This window comes from Prionailurus viverrinus, chromosome D4 (assembly GCF_022837055.1).
Source record: "Prionailurus viverrinus isolate Anna chromosome D4, UM_Priviv_1.0, whole genome shotgun sequence".
Lineage (NCBI taxonomy): Eukaryota > Metazoa > Chordata > Mammalia > Carnivora > Felidae > Prionailurus > Prionailurus viverrinus.
Window position 1 is genome coordinate 93,611,036 of NC_062573.1, and position 27,729 is coordinate 93,638,764.

At 56.4% G+C, this 27,729-nt stretch overlaps 1 protein-coding gene across 3 annotated transcripts in view; it reads left to right on the top strand.

The window, feature by feature from the left end:
- Window positions 1-27,729, top strand: part of CAMSAP1 (calmodulin regulated spectrin associated protein 1) — a 59,611-nt gene that overhangs the window by 18,030 nt on the left and 13,852 nt on the right. For all 3 annotated transcript variants that reach the window (XR_007146326.1, XR_007146327.1, XM_047830148.1), the window contains 6 exons: window positions 3,211-3,473; window positions 4,290-4,451; window positions 14,787-14,867; window positions 18,407-18,548; window positions 25,773-25,912; window positions 26,002-26,098. Coding sequence is in view for 1 of the 3 variants with exons in the window: in XM_047830148.1 (XP_047686104.1) it covers window positions 3,211-3,473; window positions 4,290-4,451; window positions 14,787-14,867; window positions 18,407-18,548; window positions 25,773-25,912; window positions 26,002-26,098 (885 nt within the window). In the remaining 2 variants the exon portion in view is untranslated. The remainder of the gene's footprint in view (window positions 1-3,210; window positions 3,474-4,289; window positions 4,452-14,786; window positions 14,868-18,406; window positions 18,549-25,772; window positions 25,913-26,001; window positions 26,099-27,729) is intronic.

Here is a 27,729-nt window from a genome sequence, read left to right on the forward strand (position 1 = left end):
AGTTGTCGTCTTTTAAACAGTTGTCGGTTTTAGTAAAACCGAGAGGGAATTTCACAGCTGGCACACAAAGCCCCTGCAGCAGTTGACCTGCTGAAGCACAGTAACCGGCCCCCCTCCGCCCACGGCTGAGGGCAGAGGCTGCCCTGAAGGGGGGCGGGGGGCGCAGGGGTTGGGGGGCGCGGGGCCGGGGGGGGGGGGGGGGAGGCGGGGCGCAGCCGCACGGTGTCCAGAGCGCTTCCCTGCAGCCGACGCGTCATCTTCCCATAAATGTGGAGTTTACGGGGATCAGCTCTGTGATTCATACGTGCGTGTTCACGTGTAATTAAAAAGTGGGTTATCCGACTCAGTTTATATCGATTAGTTTTGAAAGTTCCACCAAGTGGGCCGCCCGTGGAAACCTTTCTCCTGGGTAGACAGAGAAGCTGCTTCAGAACCCTGGCTGCGGTTCTGTCCAGCCTCTCCGGGTTCCCGGGTGCGGGTAGGCTGTGTCTTTCCGAACCTGTGCCCCTGGACGCCTGTCCTTCCTGCAGCCAACCCTCCGTTTGTGCCTGTGTCCCACCCCCTCCTCCCAGAGCTGTGACCCTAAGGGACCTTTCTGTCCTGAGGCCTGCAGGTCTCTGCTGTCCTGGAGGGGAGCCCATCGGTAATCTGAGAGGCGAGGGGGCCGGCGCTGGGGGGACGGTGGCATGGCGGTGGCTGTGGCGTGGCCCCAAGCTGTCGTTTTCTGGCTAGGAGGCTGGGTCACCGCCTTTAGGGGGCCAGAAGGAAGAGTGTGGCCCCAGCAACTGTGGCACGATGTCGTTCGAGATTGTGCCCAGGATCGGTGTCCTGGCCGTGTGCTGCTCATCCCCAGCACAGCCACCGTGCACATCCCCGGGCTCGGTCCTGGGGGCGAGGAAGAAAGGCTTGTCTCCTGTCCAGTTAGTGGAGTTTGACAGGCAGGTCTCTGGAGTTCATCGTTACTTTGTGTCAAAGGATGTGGAGGATATTGATTAAGGGAGCCTCTTCCCCGTTGATGAAAATAACTCGGTTATGGTCGCACGTCACTGCAGTACATAATAAAAACAACAAAAAAGTAAACAAAAAAAGGGGGGGGGGGGCGGGTCAGCCAGAGTTGCTAGGGCTTTGGCAGGAGGAGAACTGGCTGACCCTGAAACTTCTGGTGAGCGGCCGACCTTGAGATGAGGCCGGGAGGGGCACGTTGGGAGGTGGAGTTACCCTGCAGGCGGATTAGGCCCCGTGCCCGCCAGCCCGTCGCGCCCGCCAGCCCGTCGCGCGGACCTTAAGGGGCAGAGGGACGGAGACCCAGGGAAGTGGCTGGGCTCAGGACGTGTGTTCACGGTGACAACACGCCCGTGCTCCTTCAAGCCACGAGACTGACTGAAGTCACCTGCGCCCTTCCAGTCCTGGAGAGGTGAGGGAGCGACGGAGGCCTCTCCACAGCAGAGGCGATGGAGCTGGGACAGGCGTGGGGAGAGGAGGAGGACGGGGTGGGCCCGGGTCCCTGCGTCTCAGTCCCCGCTGCCGAAGTCCGCCTGGCCTCTTACACCTGCAAGCGGACTAGGCTGGCGGACCCCCTGGCCCCGCGACCTCCTCGACTCCCATCCTGGACTCCCGTCCGTCAGAACCAGGTCCTGCATCGTCCGTGTGGGTGTCCTCCCGGGCTGCCGTCTGCTCCCTGGGACGGCGCACTCCGGTGCGCGTGGGGCCGGCTCCTGTCCCTTCCTCGGCCCCCCACTCACAAGTCACCCCGCCTACAAAGGCAGCAGAAATCTTCCCACGGCGTTTTGCCCTGGGGCTCCCTTCCTCTGTGGTCGGGATGATCTCTTCTGTCTCAGAACTCTGGGTGATTTTAAAATAGGATGGGCTCTGACAGGGTCCTTTTGACCCTGAGCCAAGGGTGTGTCCCTCCCGCCTCGGAAGGGCTGGCTCTGTGTGCCCGCAGGGCTGCCACGGTGTCAGTCACGGTCACGGGAGATGTGAACCGAGGCCTTGCAAACGGAAGGGCAGTGTGAATGTTAGCCACTGTTAGGAGAGCCAGTGGGGAACCGAGGAGCCCCACACCCACAAGGAAGTGAGTCAGGGCCCCGAGAAAAGCGTCTGTGATGAGGACAGTGAGGATGGGGTGGGGGGGGTGGGGAGGCAGAGGCCACTGTTGGAGGCCACTCGCCAGGTCGCCGCAGAGAGCCCGGACTGTGCGGGGAGAGGGCGCGCTGGCGCCCCGGGTCTCGGCACTAGGTGCCGTGGGTGCCCTTCCCCGGTGTCCTCGGAGAGACCAGGCCCGTCTGAACTCTTTCACAGGCGGGGTCGTTCCAGAGCATCCAGAGGGCGGTCTCAGGTCTGGGGGCCTCACTGCAGGAGATCAGCCTTAGCCTGCGCAGCTTCAGGGCACAGCGATGGACGTCTTGCAGGGCAAGTGTGAGGGACACTTGGGGAGACCATGCTCCAGCCGTTTAGAAACTGAGCGTCCCCAGCGGTGCACGTGTGGCTGGTGTGTTTGTGCGGGAGGTGGCGTAGACCTGTGAGTCGGGCCGGATTCACAGTCGGCTTCTGCCGCTCGGGGCCTTGGGCACATGGCACGCTCTCCCCGTGCCTCCGTTTTCCCGTTAGTAACGCAGGGATAAGAGTCTCAGCTTGACAGTTGCCGCGTGCTTAAGTCACATGGCTTTCGTGGCGTTGAGTGCTGCCTGGCCCGGGGTCAGGTGAGGGCCTGTCTCTGCGGTCGTGCCTTTGTCACGGTGCCTGCGGGCCTGGCTGTGGTGTCGGGCCTCGCTGTCGTGTCCAGTGTGACCTCAGGAAAGGGCGCGCTTGACCTCCTCCCCGGGACCCGTGCTACGTGTGCCCCGCGCCGTCTGCAGGGTGACGAGGGCCTGCGTGTTGCCTGTGCCACGCGTGGCCCCCGTGGCGTGACCGGGTGCCGTGCAGTCCAGCCGGCTCGCGTCTCGGTTTCCCCTGGGCTCCGCTCCCTGCTTAGGGCTCCCACACGTGCTTCTCGCTGCCATCTGGCAGGAGAGTCACCCCTGGAGGTCGTGGCGGCCACGTCGCTAAGGCGAGCGCGTCACCCACACGCCCAGGCGGTGTCGGCAGCCGGGTCGCCTTTGCCCGAGGAGACGATGGGGTCTTTTTATGTGGTTAGGTGCCCGTCGTGATTGACGGCAGCTCTGTCCCCCGTTGGCATCATGCTCACGTGCCGGTCTCTTCTTGGCTCAGATAACATCCCCGAGGACCTCAGGGACCCCTTTTACATTGACCAGTATGAGCAGGAGCACATCAAGCCGCCCGTCATCAAGCTCCTGCTGTCCAGCGAGCTCTACTGCCGTGTGTGCAGCCTCATCCTGAAGGGGGACCAGGTGGCGGCCTTACAGGGACACCAGTCTGTCATCCAGGCCCTGTGCCGGAAAGGGATCTACGTGATGGAGAGTGACGACACCCCCGTGACGGATCCCGACCTCAGCCACGCACCCATAAAGATGGTGAGTGTCCTGTGGTGGGGGGGCGGGGGGGGAGGCAGGGTCTGTCACCGACCGCGACTGCTTCTGCCGCGGGCACTCGTGCGGCGCCCCGGCCTGTCGTCCCGCCAGCCGGCCCTCCGCGGTGCAGATGGTGGGAGCGTCCGGCCGGGTGGCGGGGCTCGCGGCTGCGCGGCGGTCTCCTGAGCTGTGTGTCTTGAAGTGCCTGTGACTTGTGGAGGACGGGGAAGGAGCAGCTCCCCGTCAGCTCTCTTCCTCCCTACGAGCCCTCTGTGCGCCGGAGGGTAAGTCGAGGCACGTTAACGAAAACATCCGGAGGCAGATCTTTCACGGACGTTGTGACGTGCAGCTGTCGGGCCTATTCTGTTAGGCTGTTCACGCGCGTTGTGTTTTTGTGTCCAAATAAAGAAGGAAAGACTCCGTTTTCCCCCCTCCCCCCTTTTCTCTGGAAGCCGCACTGTCGATGTGACTTTTCCAGACTGCCCTAGGTCGGCCAGTTTGGGTGCCTCCCACGTCACTGGGTTTTGGCTGTTCTCTGGCGACTTGGGCTCTGTGGCTTTTCACGCGTGGGTTTCGCGGAGGACGCGTCGTGGGTCAACGGGATGTGCCTCGGGTTCCGGGAGGAGACGGTGCAGAGGCGTGGCGGGCTTTTCGGCAGCAGGGCTCCTGCTGGAACCCCGGGCCCTGTTCGCGGTCGTGCAGCTTTGGGCGCATCTCTCTGTGCTCGTACGTTTCCCCTCCGCCAGCCCCTGGGGCTCGCCAGGTTGCCGCGGAGGTGAGGTGGGCTTGGGCCGCCCTAACCGTTACCTCTGCTCCCAGAGTGCCCACATGGCGATGGTGGACGCCCTCATGATGGCCTACACCGTGGAGATGATCAGCATCGAGAAGGTGGTGGCCAGCGTCAAGCGCTTCTCAACGTTCAGCGCCTCGAAAGAGCTTCCGTACGACCTCGAGGACGCCATGGTGTTCTGGGTCAACAAGGTCAGTGCTGGGAGCCGTGGCCGGTGCGAGGACTGGGGCCGCGGGTCGTCTCCTCGAGCGGCCCGAGCGGGCCGGGGCGCTCCCTGGTGGCAGGTCCTCCCCCGAGAGCTGCGCCCGCCTCGTGTGTCGCCCGAGAACCGGGCGCCGGCAGGGGCCCCAGGAGCGTCAGATGGATGTGCTGTGTCCAGAAGCACGTCTGCTCCTGTCCAGACAGAACAGGCAGGGGTCCTCGTGAGCACGCGGAGCGTGGCCGCGGTTTGAATTACTACGTTCTTGTTATTTTCATCTCAGGGTCTCTGTGCACCGAAGGGGTGCTCGAGTTCAGAGGCGTTTTGATTATGAAGAGAGAAGCGGTGTCTTCCTAAGTGTTTTCTCTTTCTACGTTTAGGAGCTTACAGCGTGATCTTTCACACAAGCATAGAGAGGGTATTTTCAGTGGCGCGGGATTATTCATGGGGTTACCTTTCCACAACAGTTTGGTCGTGAAGCGTCTCCGTGTGTAAAAAGGTGTTCAGCTGGGGACACTTAGCTAACGGAGTGAGGACGTGGAAGGCGGGGCAGCCCCTCGTAGAGTTGTCTTGGGGCAGCTGAGGCAACCGTCTGGGGGGCTCGGTCGGCGAGGCGTCCGACTCTCGATTGAAGTTCAGGTCGTGATCTCACGGTTCGTGGGATCGAGCCCCGCGTCGGGCTCTGCGCTGACAGCGTGACCCCACTTGGGACTCTCTCCCTCTCTCTCTGCCCCTCCCACCCCACCGAATAAATGAACAAACTTCAGTAGTTGTGTTAGTCTGCCCACAAGATTTAAATTATTTCCTCATATGGTTTGTGTACGTGTTCTTTATAACGTGAGGCTTTATGAGAGACCAAGTAAAAATCAGTGGCCGCGGAATTAGTTGAAGAACGTGGCAAAGCCAGGCCGTGGCGCGTGTGCCGGCTCCCCTGAGAGGGCCCCCTCCGTGGTTGTGACGAGCAAGGCCTTACGTCAAGCGCATGTTGTGACTTCCAGCTAAGACGCTTGCCCTGCTGTTTACTTGGTTTCCTGCCCGGAGGTGGGGTGGGGGAATCCAGTCCGTGGGCAGACCCCCTTAAATCCCCGATTGCCGGGTGGGGTAGAGGGCTTTTCCAGGGTTCGCTGCAACGTCTGGACTCAGACGCTGGCCAGTGCCCCTAAGTCTGCCTCCTGGTGGTGGGCACCGTGCCTCACCTGCCCCCTGGCCGTGCAGAATACCGTGCCTGTGGGAAGCAGGAACCACGGGAACCACGGGAACGTGGTTAAGGAAGGATGTTCGGGACCGGTGCACATTTCCAGAGGAAACTGAGCCCTGGCTGATAGCTCTGTACTCCCGACACGGCCGTCCTGCAGCCACGAGTTCACGTGTGTGTTTTCAGCCACTGACCTGTGGTGCTCCGTTTGTTTCCGGTGCCCAGCGTGGTGATTCAACAAGTGTAGCTGCCAGCTGTCGCCACACAGCCTCGTCAGGGGACTTGATGTATGCCCTGTGCTACACCTTTCCTCCTTGCAAAATCCAGGTTCTAACTTGTTTCTCTCTGATAACTTGTATTGGCTTCTCCTTTTTTATTTTCATTTTTGAGAGAGAGCGAGCACGTGAGTGGCGGAGGGGCAGAGAGAGAGAGAGAGAGAGAGAGAGAGAGAGAGAGAGAGAGAATCCAAAGCAGGCTTGAAGCTCGGAGCTGTCAGCACAGAGCCCGATGCGGGGCCCCGACTCACGAACCGTGAGATTCTGACCTGGGCCAAAGTCGGCCGCTTAACCCACTGAGCCACCCAGGCGCCCCAGTTTTTCCTTCTTGTAAATGAAATGACGTGGTCATTATAGAAAAGCTAGAAAATACAATAAGCAAATAAAACGAAATATAAACTCCCCATAACCTTACCACCTACACACGCGTTTTAACATAAATTCTCATAATTTTTAGGGGCACCTGGGTGGCTCCGTTGGTTGAGCGTCCGACTTCGGCTCAGGTTGTGATCTCACCGTTCATGAGTTTGAGCCCCACATTGGGCTGTCTGCTGTCATCTCAGAGCCTGCTTTGGATCCTCTGTACCCCCCTCTCTCTGCCCCTCCCCCGCCTGTGCTCTTTCTCTCTCAAAAATAAATAAACTTAAAAAAAGAATAAATCCTCATAGTTTTTTTTGGGTGTAAGACCCAGGCTTAAAAGCACAGTTAGGTGCTCCCAGGTGCTGGGCCGAAAGCTGAGGCCTGTGGCAGGATGGGGAGGGGTCTCTCCAGGGCCGGCTTCAGTGCCCGCCTGCTGTTGTCTCAGGCGCCGGGCTCTGTAGGTGACCACGGGCATTTCCCTCCCACATGTAATGGGCGGGCAGTGGTGGCCACATGGCTGAGGTTCGTTTGTAAAGGCTTCCGATTGGTTTTGATTGGTTTTTGCCAAATTTCTGACCATAAAGACTATAGTATTTTTTTCGTACTCTCAGTCCGTCGAGGTGTCTTTTTCCATGATTTCCCATAGATTGGATATTACTAAAAGAATATTTGCTATTTTTAATTTTAATTTTAATTTTTTAATGAAAAAATAATAAGTTTAATAAAAAAATAAATGTTTTTGACATTTATTTATTATTGAGAGAGAGAGAAACAGCATGAGCAGGAGAGGGGCAGAGAGAGGGAGGGACACAGAATCGGACGCAGGCTCCAGGCTCTGAGCTTTCCGCACAGAGCCCACCGTGGGGCTAGAACTCACAAACCGCGAGATCGTGACCCGAGCTGAAGTCGGACACAACCGACTGAGCCACCCGGGCGCCCCTCCCATTTTTTAAAGGTGGGGAATAGTGTCATCTACTCTCGTTTCTTCATTTACTGGTAAAGTTGAAGTTTAAGAGATAGAGTGTACGTTTGGCTGTTTGTCTTTCTCTTTGATAAATTACTTGTCTGTGATCTTTGGCCATATTTCTTCGGGGGAGGGGTGCATTCCTTTTCTCCTGTGCCTGATCAAGTTTCTCCTGATCCCATTAAGGGCGTTCCCTGTTTGCCGTATTTGTGTAGACGGTTTTCCAGGTTACTGCCGCCCGTTTGCCTGTGGACTTGGCTGACGTGTGGAAGACGATCTTCATGTGGTGCAGCCTTTATCTGCTGACGTGCGTTTTCCGGTGTTAACCTCTGTCTTTCAAAGAGGTGCACTGTAGGGGCGCCTGGGTGGCGCAGTCGGTTAGGCGTCCGACTTCAGCCAGGTCACGATCTCGCGGTCCGTGAGTTCGAGCCCCGTGTCAGGCTCTGGGCTGATGGCTCAGAGCCTGGAGCCTGTTTCTGATTCTGTGTCTCCCTCTCTCTCTGCCCCTCCCCTGTTCATGCTCTGTCTGTCTCTGTCCCCCCAAAAATAAATAAATGTTGAAAACAAAAATTAAAAAAAAAAAACAAACAAAGAGGTGCACTGTATTTCTGACTCTGCATCGGCCTCTGGCGGGCATTGCCTTCTGATGTACTGCTAGCTCACGTGACCCTCCCGTCCGGTCCCTGCTGGTCCACTGTGGTCACACGGCCTACTGTGGTTGGATCTGTAGTCAGATGACCAGGTATGACTTTTCAACAGCTCACGTCCCTTTTCTTGTGCCACACTTCGGTTTTCCTGGAGTTGGTACTTGCTTTGTTTTTTTGTGGCCTTTCTGGTCCTTGCCTAATATTTATCGTTTTATTCAGCGTTTTCCAAATTTTGTATTTCCTTAGCATTTCCAAACGAACTGAGTTTCTTACGTTGATAGATTTTCCCTTGTGTGTGTTCTCATTCTCTGATGTCGACTGAGCGGTGAGCTCTGGCCAAGGGCTCCCCCACACTTGCTGCCTCCGTGTGGTTTCTTTCCGGCGCGGATTCACGGTGTCAGATGAGGGGGGCGCTCGCTGAGGAGGTTTCCGGCACTTGCCCGAGGGGCTCCTCTCGGATGTGAGCTCTGACGCGGGGTGAGATGTGCCTCCGTGCTTTGTGTACTGAGGGTCTTTCCCTGGACTCAGAGGAGGTGTCAGCTCCCCCAAGCTTTTCCTTCAGGGACAGTGGCCGTGGCCTCTGCAGTGTGGGTCCTCTGGTGCCTGGCAGTTTAGAGCCGGGTCCAGAAGCCTTCCCACCTTCGTTTGGCGGCTGGGTTCTCTCCCCACCGAAAGCAGCCTCCGTGTTTGATAAGGTTCGGGCTCCTGAGGGTTCACGTGCGGTGAGTTTTCCCTTCAGCGTCAGTCTTTGATGCCTCATAAGATCTGGATCTCCTTTGAAACTGTGGTTGTGGATAATGTTCCCAAGATTTCTGCTGTGTGAATAGTGTACATTTAAGCTCTCTCACCTCCGTGCTGGCCATTTTCACTCGTGAAGGTATTTTTGTGGGTTCGCTTCCTTTTCGTGTTTGGCTCTGGGTCTGGGTGCTCTCCCCCTCTTCCGCAGCTCTGGAGTCACAGTCAGGCCCGTCAGGTGACTGCTGTGAGTTTCTTTCTCTTTTTATGTGCATCACTTCCAGGGACCACTCTCCCTCTCCCTCTCCCCCTCCCCCCCTCCCCCTCCCTCCTCCCCCTGGATGATCAGGCCCTCTGGGGGGTAGAAATTGCCCTCCCCAGGATTGGGGCTACCACCAAGCCGTCCCCCAGATTCCCTGCTCTTTGTGTGAGGGACTGAGCTGTCCTCTGTCCCCAGAGTTGTGGACTTTTACCGTGACCGTCTTGCTGTGGCTTTTGACGTTTTTACCGCTGCCCAGCCCGTTGCTGTAGTCTTTGAAAGACAGAACCCGGCTTCGCCGCTTCATGATTCGCACGCAGCGAACGGGCCCGGTTCTTTGAGTTTGACCAGTGACTGCTGTTTAACATTCGCCACAAGGCACCATTTCCATCGCCCTAAATGAGTTCTTCTGTTTCCCTTTGCGGTTTGCCCTCCAGCCCAGATCGCCCCTGATGTGCTTTCTACGGTTAGAAGTTAGTTTTACCTCTTCTGGGTTTTGATAAAACTGGGTCACGCGTATGTGCCCTTCACGGAACAAAGTGATTCTGCAGTTGATCCGTGTCAGTGCATCTGGCAGTGGTTTTCTTTTCACACTCTGGAGAGTTCCGTCGCGCCAACAGACCACGGTTTACCCGTTCCCCTGCCGGCGGACGCTGCGATCATTTCCAGTTCTGGTCTGTGCCGGCGAAGGCTGCCGGGAACCTGTGCGTGCAAGTCTTACCTGAGACACGTGTTCCTTTCTTTGGGTCACGTTCTTAGGCGTAGAATTGCCGGGTCGGTGATAAAGTCGCATCGAACGTGAGGAGGAGCTGCCCAGGTATTTCCCGAAGCGACGGCACCACTTTGAGCGGCGCCGGTAGGGGAATCCCAGCCGCTCCAGGCTTGTGCCAGCACGCGCGGCGGTCTGTCTGTCAGCGGTAGCCGTCGAGCGCGTGTGCGGGGCTGTCCTCCCGCGGTTTTCATTTGCGTGCCCCTCGCCGCTGAACGCACCTGTGTGTGTTTCGTTAGGTGCGTGTTCCGATATTTTGCCCGATTTCAGGTTTTGTATTTAATTCTGTGTCCGTTTTGGGAGCCCGTGATTTTCAAGGAATTTCTCAGCTGTGCTTTCCTCGTTGAATTAAATGGCTGTCCTTTCAACGCGTGTCCGTGTGCCCGTAGCCATGCCCCCTGGTGTTTTCTTGCTCCAGGTGATTTCTGTCACTTTTTTTCCTTCCCTCGGGTTGGTCTGGCTCGTCAGTCTCTCTAATCTAAAAACCTGCGTTAGGTTTTTACTGGTTTCTTCTATTGTTTTCTATTTAATTTCTTCTCTTTTAATGATTTAATCAATTAAATTTAATTTTTTTTTAATTTTTTTTTTCAATGTTTATTTATTTATTTTTGGGGGGACAGAGAGAGACAGAGCACGAATTGGGGAGGGGCAGAGAGAGAGGGAGACACAGAATCGGAAACAGGCTCCAGGCTCCGAGCCATCAGCCCAGAGCCCGACGCGGGGCTCGAACTCCCGGACCGCGAGATCGTGACCTGGCTGAAGTCGGACGCTTAACCGACTGCGCCACCCAGGCGCCCCAATTAAATTTAATTTTTAAGTAATTCCGACACCCACTGGGGTCGAACTCATGACCCCAAGATCCCCGAGGTGCACATTCCACCGGCTGAGCCTGCCAGGAGCCCCTCTCATGCTGTCTCTCTCCCTTCCTTCCTTCCTTCCTTCCTCCCTTCCTCCCTTTTTCTTTCTTCCTTTCTCTTTCTTTCAAGTTTATGGATTTGTTTTGAGAGAGAGAGTGAGTGTGAGTGGGGAAGGGGCAGAGAGAATTCCAAGCAGGCTCTGGGCTGTCAGTGCAGACAGAGCCTGTCTCGGGGCTTGATCTCTGGAACTGTGAGATCAAGAGTCAGATCCTCTTTCTTCTGAGCCCCCCAGGTGCCCCTCTTGCTTTCTTTCTACTTAAAACGAGTTCGTTTATTTAAAAAAACATTGGTTTTAAGTTTATTTATTTTGAGAGAGAGAGAGAGAGAGAGAGAGAGAGAGCGCAAGCACGAGTAGGGGAGGGGCAGAGAGAGGGAGAGAAAGAATCAGAAGCAGGCCCCGCGCGGTCGCACTGTCTGCGCAGAGCCCGGCTCGGGGCTCAAACTCACGAACTACGAGATCACGGCCTGAGCTGAAGTCGAGAGTTAGCTGCTCAGCCAGCTGAGCCCCCCCCCCCCCCCCCCGCCCCAGGCGCTCCCTAACGCGAGTTTCCTACGGACCCTGTGGAGTTGGCCCTGCTCTTTTATTCAGTCCGAGAGTCTGCCTTGTTGTTGTTCCGTTTAATGCGATGGTTGAGGTCTCTCGGGCTGACATGGTGTCGGCTTTCGACCCATCTCATTTTGCCTTCTTCCCTCTTCTCTGGGCATCTTTTGGCACTCCCTTCTCTCCGGGAGTTCTTGGGGCCGGTCCAGGCTTTAGTCCCCACCGTCTGCCCTCAGGCAGGGTGATGCCGTGTCCCTCGGCTCATCGGTGATGACCTCTGCCTCCCTGGCCGCTGTGCCGCTGCCACCTGCTTTGCTGCAGCCTCAGCGAAATCACGGGACTTGTGTTTTCGGCGCTTGTCCGGTTAGGCGTGTCCTAAGGGGACTGGAACTAGGGAATGTTCATCCACGTAGTTTCCATTTCTGTTCCCCTTCATTCCTCTGTGTGCGTAAGGAGCTCTCACACTTTTGGTCTCAGGTCCCCTTTTATGCTCTTAAGAAAACTGGATTGTAAAGAATTAAAAAAGTTCATCTGTCAGTATTGATCATATCAGACATCAAGAACAAGAAAATGTAGGGGCGCCTGGGTGGCTCAGTCGGCTGAGCGTCCGACTTCGGCTCAGGTCACGATCTCGCGGTCCGTGGGCTCGAGCCCCGCGTCGGGCTCTGTGCGGACAGCTGGGAGCCCGGAGCCTGCTTCGGGTTCCGTGTCTCCCTCTCTCTGCCCCTCCCCACTCATGCTCTGTCTGTCTGTCACTCAAAAATAAATAAACATTGGGGCGCCTGGGTGGCTCAGTTGGTTAAGCATTGAGTTTGGCTTCGTGGGTTCGAGCCCCGTATCGGGCTCTGTGCCGACGGCTCGGAGCCTGGAGCCCGCTTCGGATTCTGTGTCTCCTTCTCTCTCTGCCCCTCCGCCACTCACACTCTCTCTCTCTCTCTCTCAAAAATAGACATTAAAAAAACCCCACAAAATTTAAAATTTTTATTAATTTGCTTAAAAATAACAAAACTCATTTCATATTAATATAAATAACGTATTCCTTTTTTTTTTTTTTTTTTACCAAAAATAACTATATTTTCTGAAAGAGGAAATGGTATTTTACAAATTTGTATGATTCTTTAACATCTGGCTTACTGCAAGGGAAGCCGGACTCTCTTGCCTGCCTTCCCAGAGCGTTTGCGTGGGAGCACGCGAAGATGGTCTGGCTTCCTAAGTACGTGTGGGTGGGAGAGTGAGTGCCGTTGGGTTCTGTTGAGATTGCGGTGTGGCAGAATGCCGTCCTCCCTTCTGATGTCCAAGCGGCCGCTTCTGCAGGGTTAGCCGTGGGGTCTGTCCTGCCGGTCTGCGGGCCGTTTTCTGGGTCGTCTGCACTGACGAGCGGGGGACTTAGGGTCGTCCCGCTCCGCCCACTTCCCTGCAAGTCCGCGTGCTCGTTTGCTTTTGATTCGACACCAAAACTTGACAGGTAGTAGTTTCTCAGAGGTTAATTGCAGTATGGAACTTGAAACTCTTATCAATTAGCTCCTTAAAAAATTTTGGGATAAGATGGAGGTTATAAAATGCAGTATTTTGAAGTCTCCAGTTCAGTGGTGTTTAATATATTCACAAAGTCGTACAGCTGTCATCGCCAGTTCCAAACGTTCTGATCACGTCCGGAGAGTTCCCGTCGGCACTCACTGCCCATCCCCGCCCCGGCCCCTGGCCGCCCCGGGTCTGCCTCCTGTCTGCACCCTTGCTGACCGTGGCATTTCGGGTCAGCGCGGTCCTACGCTTGGTAGCGTTTTGCGTCTGGCCGCCCGCACTCAGCATCGCGTTTTCAGCTGTCACCCGTGCCGGAGCGTGTCGTAGCCCGCGACGGTGCTCCGCTCCCTCGTGTGGCGGACCTGCCGCTCCTCGGCCGGGGGACGCTTGTGCCCTTCCTCGGCCCTCGTGGATGCTGCTGTGGTCGTTGTGGACGAGGTTTGTGTGCTGTGCTGTCCTGTTTCTTGGGTGTTTGGGGATGGGATCGCCGAAGCGTGTGGAAACTTGACCTTTTCGAAGAGCAGCCTCGCCATTTCTTACCTCTTCGGCGGTGTCTCCGGTCTCCAGTGTCCCACGTCCTCACGGACGCTTGCTTTCTGATTGTCTGATTCTAGCCGTTCTGGAGGGTGTGAGGTCTTGTCTTGCGGTTCAGGTTCGAATCTCCTTCGGGGGGAGCCCCTGCGAGTTTGTGCGCGTGGCCACCTGCAGGTCTCCTCCGGAGAGACACCTTTTCGGATCCTCTGTCTTTTTATCGTTAGGAGAATTCTTCTGCATGTTCTGGATACTAACTCCATGACCTTCGTCCTCGGTTATATTAAAGTCCACTTGTGGCTCTTGTGTCCTTCCTGGCTCTTTTAGTCACCGTGTCTCGGTAACGTCGCACATTGGTCATTCGGAAAATAGTTTCAGGGAGGGTTGTGAAGGTCTTTGTGACGTTGTCACGTTTCATGAACGGTATCAAAGATTACATTCGTTGGTATCGCCATCGATCTAATCAGAAAATTCTTTTCCGTATTAGAAAACTCTCTCGCATGTGACAGAAACACATCGTGTGAAAAGGTTTTATTGTGAAAAATTGTGGAACATGAAGAGATACACAGAGAACGTGCATGTGCCTACCACCCAGATTTTACAAATAATGTTTTATAATACTTGCTATATTATCCATCCGTCTCTCCTTCAAAGAAGAATTTTTTAATGTTTATTTTTGAGAAAAAGAGTGTGAGCGGGGGAGGGGCAGAGGGCGAGGGAGACCCAGAATCCAAAGCGGGCTCCAGGCTCCGAGCCGTCAGCACAGAGCCCGACGCGGGGCTCGGACCCATGAACCGCGAGACCATGGCCCGAGCCGAAGGAGGACACTCCACCGACAGAGCCCCCCAGGCATCCCCACTGTCTATTCTGATTCATTTGTTTTAAAATTTATCTGTATTGATTTTCCTTTTACCATATTTCCAAAACAGATTTTCTACCTTCTTGGTTCGGTTTGCGTGAGTTCGTTTATGTGTATTCTTGTTTAGTAAAACATTTGGTTCTGTGTCTTTTCATCTCATAGCTTTGACCATGTCCTTGAAGCATTGATGAGTGTCTTTCCTCGTGGTGTTACTTTGTAATTGTGGTTTTGATTTTATCGTTGGGTTAATCATTCCAGGAGAGAGTAAGTTCTAAGAAGTCGTGTTAGCTAGGGAGTGCACGGTTACATTTTACGATTGAAGTTTATCTGGTGTTACTTGTGAACGGTCAGGGAACATGCGAGCCACCCCCTAGGCCCTGGGCGGGAGCGTCTGCCCCACACTGTCTTACCGGCGGCATTTGCTGATGGTGGTGGCTCGCGCTGTTTGAGCACCCCGGGCATTCGGTGGCGTGGCTCATTGGCCCTGTTGCGGGCGGCCACGAGCGTGGCCTGCGTGTGGAGGCACAGAGTGTGTCCTGGAACTGCAGGCCAGCTCTGGGGTCTCGCCCAGCACAGACCGTGTGGAATCCGTGTTTCTGCATTTGTGTAATTGGCCGAAACCAGTTATTCTCAACCTGCGTCTGAGAGTCCGGCTGCAAACGAGCGAGGCGGGCTCTCTGGGTGGGAGGTGAAGCTACCGATACGACCCACAGAGAAAGTTGTTACCCTTTTAATGCATTTTTTTCTGCTTCAGGTAAATCTTAAAATGAGAGAGATAACAGAGAAAGAAGTCAAGCTAAAACAGCAGTTATTGGAAAGTCCGGCTCATCAAAAGGTAAAGGGTGCCCTTAACCCTCCCGGAACGCGTCTGGTGACGCTCGCGGGTGTCAGGACGTTTGTCCGAGTCCGCCACTCGCTTCCTCTATTTTCCAGGTCTCCGCCCAGTGGCCCTGGTGGTGGGCGTGACCGTGTGCTCCTCTTTCCTCCCTGCACGGGGGTGGCCTTGTATTTAACTGGGGAGGGCGAGGGAGGAGAGGTCGGGCGCATTGAAGCTCGAGGAGGCGGGCCGTACGGGACAACCCGGGAGTTGGCTTCTAGATTCACCAAATGGGGAGAAAATTGCCTCCTGTCCAGGGTGCCCTTGAAAACCGCGTCTGTCCCCCGTGAGGTCCAGCGTAGCCGCTGGTGCGCCTCTGCGAGCCTGTGTGGAATTCAGGCAGATGGGTGTGGAAATGACACAGGTGGTGCGCGATGCGTTCTGGTCATTTCCGCCCTTTTCTTCCCCTGTGATCGTGGTTTTTTGCCAAGCGGGTGTGTGACTGAATCCCCATCCCCTAAATGCGCATGAGATACGACCCGGCCACGTCTGCGGTCTCTTGCGACCCCTTACCTGGTCCTCTCACTGCCGGCGGTGCGGGGGGCTGGCGGGGGGGGGGGGGGGGGGAAACGTGGGCAGCACACCCCGGGCCGCATGTCTGTGAGCCTCCTTGTCCGTCACGTGGGCACAGGGGACACGCCTGGCACCCCCCGAGTTGCAGTTGGCAGCTGTCCTTTTTGGTGGCCGGTCCACGCCGAGCGTCCCGCGGAGGTGCCTGTGTCCCCTCCGCCTCGGTCGTGTGACGATACAGGGCATCCAGGTCGTGTGCCCTGGGCGGGTCTCACTCGTCAGAGGACACCCGGCTCTTCTGTGAATATTGTGTGAAAGTGTGCGTGACGCGGTCCGGCCGCGGCCCGCCCGCTGACACCGTCTCCTGCCTTCCTTCCCTGCTTCCCGCGCAGTCCCCCTCCAAGTGGTACTGGAAGTTAGTGCCCGTAAGTGACCTCCGCGCACCCGCTGCGTCCAGACGGCCATCCTGTCGCAATCACCCGCTTCCATCAAACAGCTGCTCACACCTGAACCTGCCTCTTTTGTCCAATGTCCTCCTTGGTATTGTTGTCGCTTTCCCGCAGTACTAGTGAGAACGCGATTCTGGGCTCAGCAGGCTTTCCGTAGACGTGCCCAGTTTGGTTTTGCCAGGTTTCTTAGGTAATTTCAGAGACCGAGGGTTGTGTTTCTTCTTACGGACACCTAGTTGCTCTTTACGGGAGAACGAACGTACGTTCTTTCTTCTCGCAGACACCGGAGGGAAGGAGGGAATGAGACTAGTCTCATTTCCCGAGTTACTGTCTACGTGTTTTGTCCTGACGTTACCTTCCCTGACGGTGGTATCTAACGCGATCTCTCTCAGGAAGTGTCGTGTGGGTCGTCCGAGGACGAAGGGCCTTGTGGAAGGGAGAGAGGGGCTTCTGTCTCTAGGGACAGCTCCCTGGGTGTGGGGACCACCCCTGCTGCCCGCCCGCCTGCCCAGGGTGGGGAAAGGGTCTGAGTTAGGTCAGCGTGGATGCAGGCTTTCTGGGACCCAAGTTAACTTCCCGTAAAAGGAAAGTTACGAGCTAGTGACTTGGACCTACCACGTTAGCTGTGCTCCCCACCTGGCGGTGCATTCTGGGAGCAGAACCAGCGTGCTAACGCCATTCCTGTGGAAGAACACCGGCTACTCCAAGGGGTGCATTTTGCAGTGAAGTCTTAGAACACACCTTTTTGCACACCCCTTCAATTGTCTGTTCCTTTAGTTTAATTACTCAGACCAGGTTATCCTTAGAGTTCTATCATAAAGGAAATACCACGGCTCTAAGCTGGTAAATCCGACCCACGTGAGCAGTGACATGTTCTGCTTTGTGGCCAACTTTGTGGATAATTTTGCTTCTCTCTGAGATGGATCAGTAACGAAGAAGAGGAAAGCATTTTTGTGAATCTTTACGTGCCTCTTAACTTCCCGAATCCCGAAGGCCACAGCGCTAAGTATGAACTTGTGTTATTTAGTGAAGAGAGCGTCAGAAGTGGAGCTGTCCTGTAGGAAGCAGAGTCTCAGCGGAGGGGTTTGTAGAAGCTGAAAACCGTGACCAAGGGCAGTGAGCGTCCAGGTCTCCTCGGAGACGCTGGTGGCCGTGGCTCTGCCTCCAGCGCACAGCGCACGGGCCAGTGAGGACGAGCACGGGCGGGTGTGGCCAGGCCGGCAGGCTTGGATGGTTCAGCCCGCTGCTCTGCAGCCTGAAGGTTTTAGGAACCTGACTCGAAGGTCCTACACGGGCTCCCTGGGCCCCGGAGTTCAGCTGTGTCCCCTGATTTTAGTTACACACATGCCATCTGTGCTCAGTGGAGAAACCATTTGCTTCACCGCATGCCGTGCTCCGTCCCATGTGTGCCGTGTGGTCTGTGTGGAAGCCTGGCCTGGAGCATGCCCCACGCCCTGCATGCCGCACCCCGGGCCCGCCGCGGGCCTCGAGAAACAAGTTAAGGTCTCCGTCAACACAGACTTGAGTGACACAGAATAAACCGCATTCCCGTTTTGAAAGAATGCGTTAGGCGTGTTTTGTACCCGATCCCAGCATCGATTACCCTGTGTATTTATTCAGACGACTTTAAATTCTCGACTGCCGAGAGATGGTTTTTCTTCGGGCTGAACCCATCTGTGCAGCTCTCAGCGACCCACAGTCGTTAGCACAGACTGCTGGTTGCCTCTCTCCCGCTTCTGTCGTGTATTTTCTCCCGCTGGAGAAGGCGCGTCCAGACCGGAAGCGTTAACGCAGGAGGGACGGAGTGCGCGGCAGGACGTCTGGGACAGGGCCCCCCCTTCCCCGGACGGCTTGCGTGTCTGCACGCTCGGAACCTGACGCGGTGCCGTGGGGGCCGCGCGGAGAGGCTCGGGGTGGCGTGCATACCCTGCCCTCCAGAGGCGCAAGTGTGGAAACCTTGGAAAAGCACCTGTTTTACGTGGCACCTCGCGTGCGTTCGGTTTCCTGACGCTTCGTTGCAGTTATTAAAGGGTCTGGTGGATGTTTTCTATGAAATTTTGTCGACCCGGTTTGGGGAGTTTCTCAGACCGGACGTTAACGTTGTTGTGCACTTTTCTTACTGGCTGAGGTTCGTGCCGATGATGCGGAGGAAAGGAACAGTCAGGTGGGTCTTCGGAGCATGAGGGTGGTCACTGCTTAACTTGTTTCTCGCTCGCTCAGAGGATGCGGCTTTTGGTGGCGTGGCCACACGTCCCGTATCCGGTCTCACGCGCCCTGTAGCGTGGGACAGCCTTGGCACCGTTAGCAGCTAACTGCTGTCCCCCAAGTGTGGCCGTGGCGCTCAGTTCCCTGGATCTTGACGTGTGTGTCCAAGGCCGAGTACGTCATCCAGGCGTGTGAGCTTTTCCATATGATCGCCATTGTTCGAAACATCATCCCGCGGGCATCGGGGCAGTTCTAGATTTAACGGCCTGCCCGTAGCGGCCGGGGTCGTGGAGGCACGTCACGCGTGGACCACTCCCCTTCTATCGCCCGCAGGTGCGCTATCGCCGAGAGCACCTGTCCGCGAGGCAGCCGCCCTACTTCCCGCTGCTGGAAGACCTGATGAGAGACGGCAGTGACGGGGCCGCCCTCCTGGCCGTGGTCCACTACTACTGCCCGGAGCAGATGAAGCTGGATGGTGAGTGCAGAGCGCCTCCCGGGGTGGGCGCGAGGCCCCGGGCAGCGTCACGTGCAGCCTGATGCACACGCGCAGAAGCCTGGGAAGTGGCTCGCTGAGACGCCAGCTGGGACGGTAGCGGGTCGTGTGCTCACACTTAACCTGCAGCTGTATCTCGTGAAGAAATTGTAGAGTGTTGAGTGTACGTGACTTCTCTTAAGTTTCAGAACGGGGAGGACTTTGTCCATCCCGCTACAGCTGATGTAAAGCACCTAGAAGCTGCTTGGGGGCTGGGAAGGTGCAGAGGCCGTCTCCGAGCGGCTCGTGCACGAGTGGTGCGGTGCCAGCGTGTGTCTTAGGCGCTCCCCGCCCGACAGCGGCCGCGCGCGGGGCCTCGGGAACGGGGATTCTGGTTTACCTTTTGCTGAGCGTCCTTCTTTCTGAAGGAGGGAGGTACGGGCCAAGAGCACGGCCAGACGACTCCCCCGCCCGTGAAATACTTGTCTTAGATCCTGGCACCAGAGGACGGAGCAGGGGTCGGTCCTGCTCCCAGTACAAGAGTGCTGGATAGAGCGTCTTTTATAAAGAAAACAACAGCAGAACTTGAAAGAGCGGGAGAGACTCAGGTTCCAGAGGGTCTCTGCTCTGGAGTGCCAGTCCCGAGTTGCCACCCGTTTGCCCCGAGTCCTGTCTGGTCTCCCGTGCCCCTCTAGCCTTGGGGCTGCGTGTGGTTGGGGGCAGTGACCAGGACCCTGGGCGGGGCTAGGAAAGGCCCATCTGCCGGCCTGGGAAAGATGCCGCAGATGTGTCGGATGCCAGGGGCCCCAGGCCCTGGGCCAGGGATCTTTCTTGAGGAGACAGAGCTGCCAGACTGCATCACGGACGGGGAGGGGCTGAACTAGACGCTGCCCGTGTGGCGAGGGGAAGGTTCTCGTGGAACTGAGTCTCGCCCTAGTGGAAGCCCTGGGTCACGCAGGAGGGAGGTCTGCTGTATGGGGGGGTGCCCCGGCCGCTGCGCGTGAGCCCAGTGGGAAAGGAGGACCGCGTGGGCCGACAGCCTGCGCGGAACCGGCAGAGGTGGCAGACAGGCCTGGCACCCGGGCGTGGGCGGAAAGGACGTTGGAAGGAGACACCGGATGCTCGCGGTGATGGCGGACGGAAGGGAGGCGGTGGGAACACTAAGACAGGGGAACGAGCTTGTTGAACGTGTGATGGAACTTTCCGGGGCCCTCAGCACCTGGTTCTGTTGTCCTCTGCGTCCTCGGTATTGCCCAGGTCTGCCTGCGGTTCGCCAGGTCGGGCGGTTCCTGCCGCAGTTGCCTCTGGCCGATCTGTTGGGGGTCTTTAGACGAAGCAGACTCCTGGCAGGAGGGGGCCCTTACGAAGGAGGAGGAATAGCCCGCGAGGACGTGGTGGCGTGTCGGGCCTCGTCGCGTCCGGCCCTGGCACGCTGGCAGGTCAGAAACGCGACGGACGTTCAGGAGCAGCGAGCGGACTCGCTCCCGAGCTCGGTCACGGGGCCTGGCTGACGAAGCAGGTACGAGTGGAGGAAGGCCACGGGATGTGGAACACGAGAGTCACGGGCGTGGGCCAGCGTGCCGGCCGCGATGCCGTCCGCTCTTTGAGAATAGCCGAGCCCGGAAGCGTGTGTAAACAGTGGACTTGACCGTGGCCCCAGAAGACGCCTCAGCAGCTCGCAGACCACGACAGGTTTCCCGCGGCGCGGCAGAGCGCGAAGTCTTTCTGCAAACCTCTCAACTCTTCAATGCTCGGAAACCAAAGAGGATGCTGTCACGTGCTTGTGGCTCAAAGTCGCAGGCTCGGCGCAGTCGTCTAGCGCGGGCTGCACGAGGGGCAGGGTTTTCATCCGTTCTGTTCAGGGACGCGTCCCAGCCGGCAGACCTGGCGCCCGGGACACGCCGGTGTTGAGGAGACGACTGACTGCATAATGGGCGAGCACCACACGCACGCACGCGCGCACGCACGCACGCACGCACGCCAGAGCCGGTGGCCTCAGGGCACGTTCTGGAAAATGAGCGTGAACTCGGTCATCTCGAGCGGTAGTGAAGAGGTAAAGCCAAAGAACGCTGAAGGAAGGAGGGTGGCCGGTGGTCTTCTCTCTCCCGCCAGTCGGAGATCACGACACCAGGAAGGGGCTGAAGCGCAGGCTCCGTCTGGGAGGAGACGGGGCACGTCTGGTCTCGGAGCGGCCGGCACCTCGTGAGGGAGCGGCGAGGAGGGCAGCGGGCTCGTGCCAGGGCAGCAGGCCGGCTCGCTCCCGCAGAATCCCGCAGAGGCGGGGGAACGGACGCGCCCGGGGCGTGGGACACCGCGGTGACCTCCTCCCCACACGCCTCAGAGATGGGCCCGCGCTCCCGGGGCAGCTGAGCCAGACGCTCGAGTCCCAGACGTGTCGCACACGGCCCGGCAGGTACGAGGTGATCGCCGCATCGGTGCTCTGTGTGAAATCCTTCACGCTGGGAGGCGAGCCTGATCTCCGTCCGCCTGCCCCAGGAGGCTGCGTACGTTCCAGCCGGGGAAGGAGTCACCGACGGGTAGAGAGGACTCGGTTCATAAACGCAGTGGAATATCAGGCGGCCACGAGAAAGAGCGGAACCCTGCCACCTGCGACCACGTGGGCAGACCTGGAGGCTGTTGGGCTGAGTGAAATAAGAAAAAAGAAATAATAAAGAAATAAGACAGAAGGATAGTGTGCGATTTCACGTGTGTGGAGCTTGTAAAGAGCAAAGCCGAAGTCGCCGTAAATGCAGAGAACGAACTGGTCGCTGTGGGGGTGGGCGGGCGCGGACAAAAGAGCCGGAGGGCGAAGGGGCACAGAACGAGCCACAGGACGAGGGGCACGGGGACGATCGCGGTATCGGAGCGACTTCGTCCGGTGACAGACGTGAGCGCACCTACGCGGTGAGCGTTTCCTAACGTGTGTGGCCGCCGGACTGCTGTGTGACACTCCTGACGCGTAAGGGGTGTCAGCTCGTCTCCCGTGGCTCCTGCTTGCTCTCGCCGTCTCAAGTGGAACGAACGAAGGTGCTTGAAGACCTTTGCTTTTTACCAGCGTTTCTTCGTGTTAGTGATTTTTCAAGGGAGCGTGTTTTATATCTCGTTTCGTGTCGTCTTACCGACTTTGTGTCGTTGACTAAGTAAGTGGATATACGGTGCTAAAAAACCGGGAAGGACGCTTCTCTGCAGAATCTGGCCTCCGGCAAAGACCCACAGCCGCTGCCCTTGGGCGGCCATCACTGAGACCCCTGCCGCCGCCCGCCCCCCTACCGTGAGGCCCACGTCCCGGTGCCCCGCGCTCGACTCTGGGTGGCCACGGATCCCCTGACACTTGAGGAAGGCACCGGTGTGAACACGAGGCCAAGTCCGCAGGGGCCCCGCAGGCGAGAGAGGACGGTGGCCACGGACTGGGCGCTGGAGGAGAGCGTCTGGAACACGGTGTCCTGGACGGAGGTGCGCCGTAACTGGGCAGAAGCGGGCCCGTGGAGAGAAAACGTGGCTGCTGAAATTTAAGAGTTCACGGAGGTGCGTGGGGCGCCTGGGTGGCTCCGTCGGTTGAGTGTCTAACTTCGGCTCAGGTCACGGTCCCGTGGTTTTGGGTTCAGGCCCTGTGTCAGGCTCTTCTGTACTGTCAGTGTGGATCCTGCTTGGGATTCTCTAGCTCCCTCTCTGTCACTCCCCTGCTCCATCTCTGTCTGTCTGTCTCTGTCTCTGAAAATAAATTAAGAGTTTACTGAAGTGTTAGATGACGGCTTTAAAGAAATCTCCTGGAAAGGACATCTAAAAAGCGGAAGGGACAGTGGGAGAGAAGAGGCGGAAAAGCGAGAGGCTCGGTCCAGGAAGACGGGACAGGAAGGTGGGAGGACTTACCCTGGACGCATACGACATGTGCAGGAAACTGCATGTTAGGAGCCACGGCCCACGTGTGACGGACGCTGTCGGCCTGCTGCTGCCTCGATGCCACCCACCAAGGCCCCGGCCCCTGCTGCCGTGGACGCGCTCCCACGTGGGGGTCAGGCTCGGTGCCTTTGCCTTCCAACGTCGGGCCCTCCCTGCCCCAGCCCTGCTCCCCGCAGCAGCTCGCCGTGAGTCCTGGACAAAGGAGGACCCGTTTGTCGTCCTTGGAAGAAGATCTAAGCTGTTTTCTCAGATGCCGATAATCAGTATAAAAATTGTGATTTCCTTTGTTCATTTATTGCCAGCCCAATACATAATTTTTTTTTTTTTTTTACAGAAATGGACAAAGTAAGGTAAAAATTCATGTGGAAGAGTAAAGGCCTAAGGGATGAAATTAACCCCTGTAACGTTTTATTTGCACGTGTTTATGTTTACAGAAGAACGCACGAGGCATCCTTGGCTGTACGTTTATCCACACTGCCCCTGTTGTTACATTTTGTCACACGAGCTGTTTCTGCCTCTGAGCCGTCTGAGAACAATCTGGGGGACAAAGGCACTCTCTGATCGCCACGAACACCGGGGAAGTTAACGGCGACGCGGCACTGCCTCGTGGTCCGAGCGGTTTGTCACTTGTCCCAGTAGTGTCCTTTGTGGCCGTTGCTCCCACTGCGGGGTGTGGCCCGGCTTTACTCCCTCTAGGTGGCTGTCAGGCGGTTCCGTCATTCTTGTCTTTCTTGGCTTCGGCCTTGTGAAGAGTACAGGCCATTTGGTTTGTCGGATGTCCCCGTTTGGGTCTGTCCCATGTTTCCTCTGATTAGATTCAGGGCTAGCAAGAGTGCCTCCAAAGTGATGCACCGTCCCGGTGCATTTGACTGGGGACGTGAGGTCGGGGCGCCCTTGGCTCAGGCGGTGTCGCTGGGCTTCTCCAGTCTGAGGTCGCTGGTTTTCGCTTTCTCGTCAGTCATTTGGGGAACTGGCTCTGAGACTGAACAAACAGCCCGTTTCCCAGCAGACTTTGACCTGCTGGTGTTCCCGTCCACGGGGAGTTTGCTCGCCCTGTCCTCCTCCTCTGTTTATCAGCTGGCCTGTCACCGCAAGGGAGTGGGGTGCCTTCTTGCCACTTGTTCTTGGGTTGGTTTGCACCACGAGGGCCCTGTGGCTTCTTGTGCGTTCAGCAGATGAGAACCCACGCGTTCACTGTTTCGTTGTAGATGAGTGCCGGTTTCGGGCAAGGTGATTTTGAAGAATGAGAGTGTGGGTACTTGTCTTGACAAAGACCAAGTTTGGTTTAACTTTACTTTGGCTAAACTGCTGTGGTTTGGGTCCCGGAGAGTCACGTGGCCCGAAGGAGCCCGGCCGGCGACGTTCCGGGGCGCATAGCACTGTGGACGAGTGGCCATCTGGCTTCAGTCCACATGAGATGGGCGTCCCTGCCTTGGATGACAGATCTCTGCCTGAAAAGCAAAACATAGTAATTTTGAGAGGAAAACACGGGAAAATACCTTTGGGACATTGGTGTTGGGATGGATTCCTGAAATTACAAGAAGAAAAGCACAAGCGATAGAAAAGATTTTATTACATTTAACCACACGAGAATTCGGCGTGCTGACGGAGGAACTGTGTGAAAATTAAGGGACAAGCTATATCCATGGAAAAGTATTTGGAACGAACACAAATTGACAAAGGACCGTCACACGACCCTTTTGTGGCCATACAGGTAAAGAATTTGTACAAATTAGACGAAGTTGAACAACCTAGAGACAGAGAGAGAGCAGGCTTGTTGCAGAAGCAGAAGTGGAGAGTGACACTGTGCCCGTGGTCACCGACGTGCTGCTTCACGAGGGGGCGTCTCACCCCCATCCAACTGGCAGCGACCCACAGGGCTGCCAGCACCGGGCGGCCGGGTGTGCGGGGCGCAGAGGGCACATGCAGATTTGGTTCTCGCGTGCAAGAGTGCAAACTGTGGAGCGCTGTCCAGCTGTTCAGACGAACGCCTGGAATCCACCCCCATCAACGTACACGGACTTGGACACAGCGCTGAGTTTGGGGGACGGACAGGCTGCAAACGGGAGGCGCGGTGTGGGATGGCGAGCGTAGATTCAAGAGAGCCAGGTCCAGAGGGTAGTGTTTGTGGACGCGCACCGTCCGTGGCCGCGCGGACCGCGAGCGGGCAGCGGTCTCCGGCGGAGGAGAGCCTTACCGTGGGGGTGCGGGTGCTGTGCCGTCTCATTACTGAAGGAAGAGATCCGAATCAGATAAGGTGTGGTGTTAACGCTTCCGTCTGAGCGGACGATCCTTGGGAGTCTGATCCCGATGTCTGTAATGTTTCATAATCAGAGCGTAAAGTAAGGAAGCAGCTGTTAGCGGTGCCCGGGCGCGGAGTCACTCCGCCCGTTAGCCATGTCAGTGCGTAGTCAGTCCGCTTAGAACACTGTTTTGTGTTGATCGTGCAGGACGCGGCGGAGGACTGACTTCGTCGTCGTGAATTTGGGGCACCGCAAATGTAATCTGTGCTTCTGAACTCTTCCCGGTGATTTCTTCTGAAGAATAAAGTTATTTTAAAAAATTATTTTTAAATCGGTTCTTTTCTTACTTACGTGTATTGGCAGGCAGAGTTCTCTCAAGTCATCTGCACGGCTCCTTCCGTTTTAGTCTGAGCTGCGTGAGGCTGTCTGGCGGTGCTGGTCCGGTGGGGGCGCCACCAGCCTGCAGAGCAGCGCCCCAGATGCCGCCGACCAGCCGTTCCCAGCCTCTTTCATGGAGGGAGACCTCTGCTACGTGTCGTCTCCTGGTTTGGGGGGAACAGTGGTATTCTGGACTACTCCTTGGGTAGCCTGCCCGCCCCCCCCCCCTGCCCCCACAGTGGAGATGACCTCATGCAAGGGGTCCAGCTGGTGCAAGAAACTTGGTAAAATGTTAACAGCTTTATGCAGCAATGTCCTTTATAAACTGAAAAGTGACGGTACTCTCCATTCTGGAACCGCAGGCTTACGGTCTCAAAGTTTCTCGTATGCTTTTTTAGACGTTAACAGCTAAATTCAAACCCTAGAGATTCTCCGGTCTTTTTCTCGAGTGCTTACTTTCTGTGTTTCTTGTTACTTGCCCTACTTATTACAGTGTTTAAATGTCTTAATGTTATCCTTTTAGACATCACTTTTCCCTTCATTTAAAATGTTTCCATTTCAAATTATGTGTATATATACACGTGTGTGTGTATATATATATATACACCCCTATATATACACACACATATGTATACATATGTAAATGCAAACACACTTGTGAAGCAGCGTGTGTATGATAAACTGTAGTTTTCTCTTTGCCCGTCAGATATATGCTTGAAGGAGGTAACGTCGATGGCTGACAGTCTGTATAATATTCGGCTTCTGAGGGAGTTCTCGAATGAGTATCTTAACAAATGCTTTTATCTCACCTTAGAAGACATGCTGTATGCTCCCTTAGTGTTGAAGGTAATCATGAATTATTAAAGACACATTTTTTAAAACCATCGATGAATAAACTATTTACCGTGTCCCTGTTTTTGTTTGTTTTCTTTCAGCCGAACGTTATGGTTTTTATTGCCGAGCTCTTCTGGTGGTTTGAGAATGTCAAACCAGATTTCGTTCAGCCCAGGGATGTTCAGGAACTGAAAGATGGTGAGTGAAAACCTTCTGGGAATCGATGGCCGTTTCCTCCCAGAGATGCCGAATACAGTGCTCCAGAGGCGCCCTTGACGGGTCTCCGCCTTGTCATCGTCAGTGGCGTTTACGTGGTTTCCTCTGGGAATACAGAGACCTGCGCTGTCCTCACAGCTGCGTGTCTGCAGCTCTCGCATCATGTCCTAGAGCTTTTCCCAGCGCGCAGCTCTGGGCCTGTGCTTGTCCCGTAAGATCAGAGTCCGGCTCGTTCGGAGAGCGATTGGCCTCCTCGGTTGGGAAGAATGCAGCTCTAGTCTTGTCTGTGGGGCAGAAAAAACTGCGTTTGCCACGGGGTAGGACAAATCTGTAAGGACTTCAGAAGATAGTGTGGAAGGGTGCCTGGGTGGCTCCGTCGGTTAAGCTCGGTTAAGTCCGACTTCGGCTCAGGTCATGTTCTCACGGCTCGTGAGTCCGAGACCCGCGTCGGGCTCTGTGCTGCCAGCTCGGAGCCTGGAGCCTGCTCTGGATTCTGGGTCTCCCTCTCTCTCTGCCCCTCCCCTGCTCCAGCTCTGTTTCTCTCTCTCTCAAGAGTAAGTACACATTAAAAAGGAAAAAAAAGACAGTATGGAAGAATGTGTTCGTGTCCTTGCGATTCCATAGAAAGAATCTAAAAAGCCACAAAGGAAACAGTTAGTAACACAGACACCTTAAAATTGAGACTTTGTTTTCATTGAAGGGAGATAAAGAGTTAAAAAAAAGAAAACTAGCTATAAAGGGGAAAAGACACTCCTAGAACTTACAACAGATACCTGTACCCAGAGCGTATACTCAGTACCCAGGTCGTATAAAAAGCTTGTTCATACCAATGAGAAAAAAACAAACAAACAGAAGAAAAGCAAAAGACTTGCACAGGTACTTCCATAAAGCGGTGCTCCAAATGCCCAGTAAACGCATGCAGAGATGCTTCGCCTAATCGGTAATGGAACGGTGACCGACAGATGTCCCCGCCGTGTTGGCCGCAGGCTACTCGAACGGTGCCAGGGCTTGGGGAAGAATGCGGGTACATTTCCCTGTCCTTGTCACTGGCTTCCCCAGCTCAGGAACCTTAGCATCATCTCTTGCTTGAGAGGCTGGTCGCCTGTTCTGCCTCTGCAGAGGGCCTCGTCCTGGTCCCTGCCCAGTTGCTCTCCTTCCCACTGTGTCCTGTGAGGTCGCGTGCTGCACATGACCCCTCTCTGTGCACCGGACCCTGAGTGCCTTCCCGGGAGTCTCCGACCGCCCCCGCCCCCCTGGGGTTTTACCCCGAGGTGTTGAGCATCACCTGGGAGCAGGGCCGGCGCTGGAGGCGGAGATGGGCAAACTCGTGGCGTTTGGCTGCAGGGTGTGGTGACGACGCGCGCTCTGGCCTGGAAGGGCTGCCCTCCGAAGGATGGTGGTGGTTTTTCAGACACAGCGGGAGGGAGGCTTGGAGGCAGCAGGGCAGGGAGAGGGGGCACGGCGGGGCTCACGGGTCACCGGCCCACCCTGGCGCCTCTCTGCTCTAAGGCACGTCCCTGGCATCACGTGGGCGGCGTGGGCACCTGCTGGCCGCTTTGGGCTACAGGCGTGGCTGAGCCCTGCGGACGGGAAGGCGGACTCGAGGCGGGACG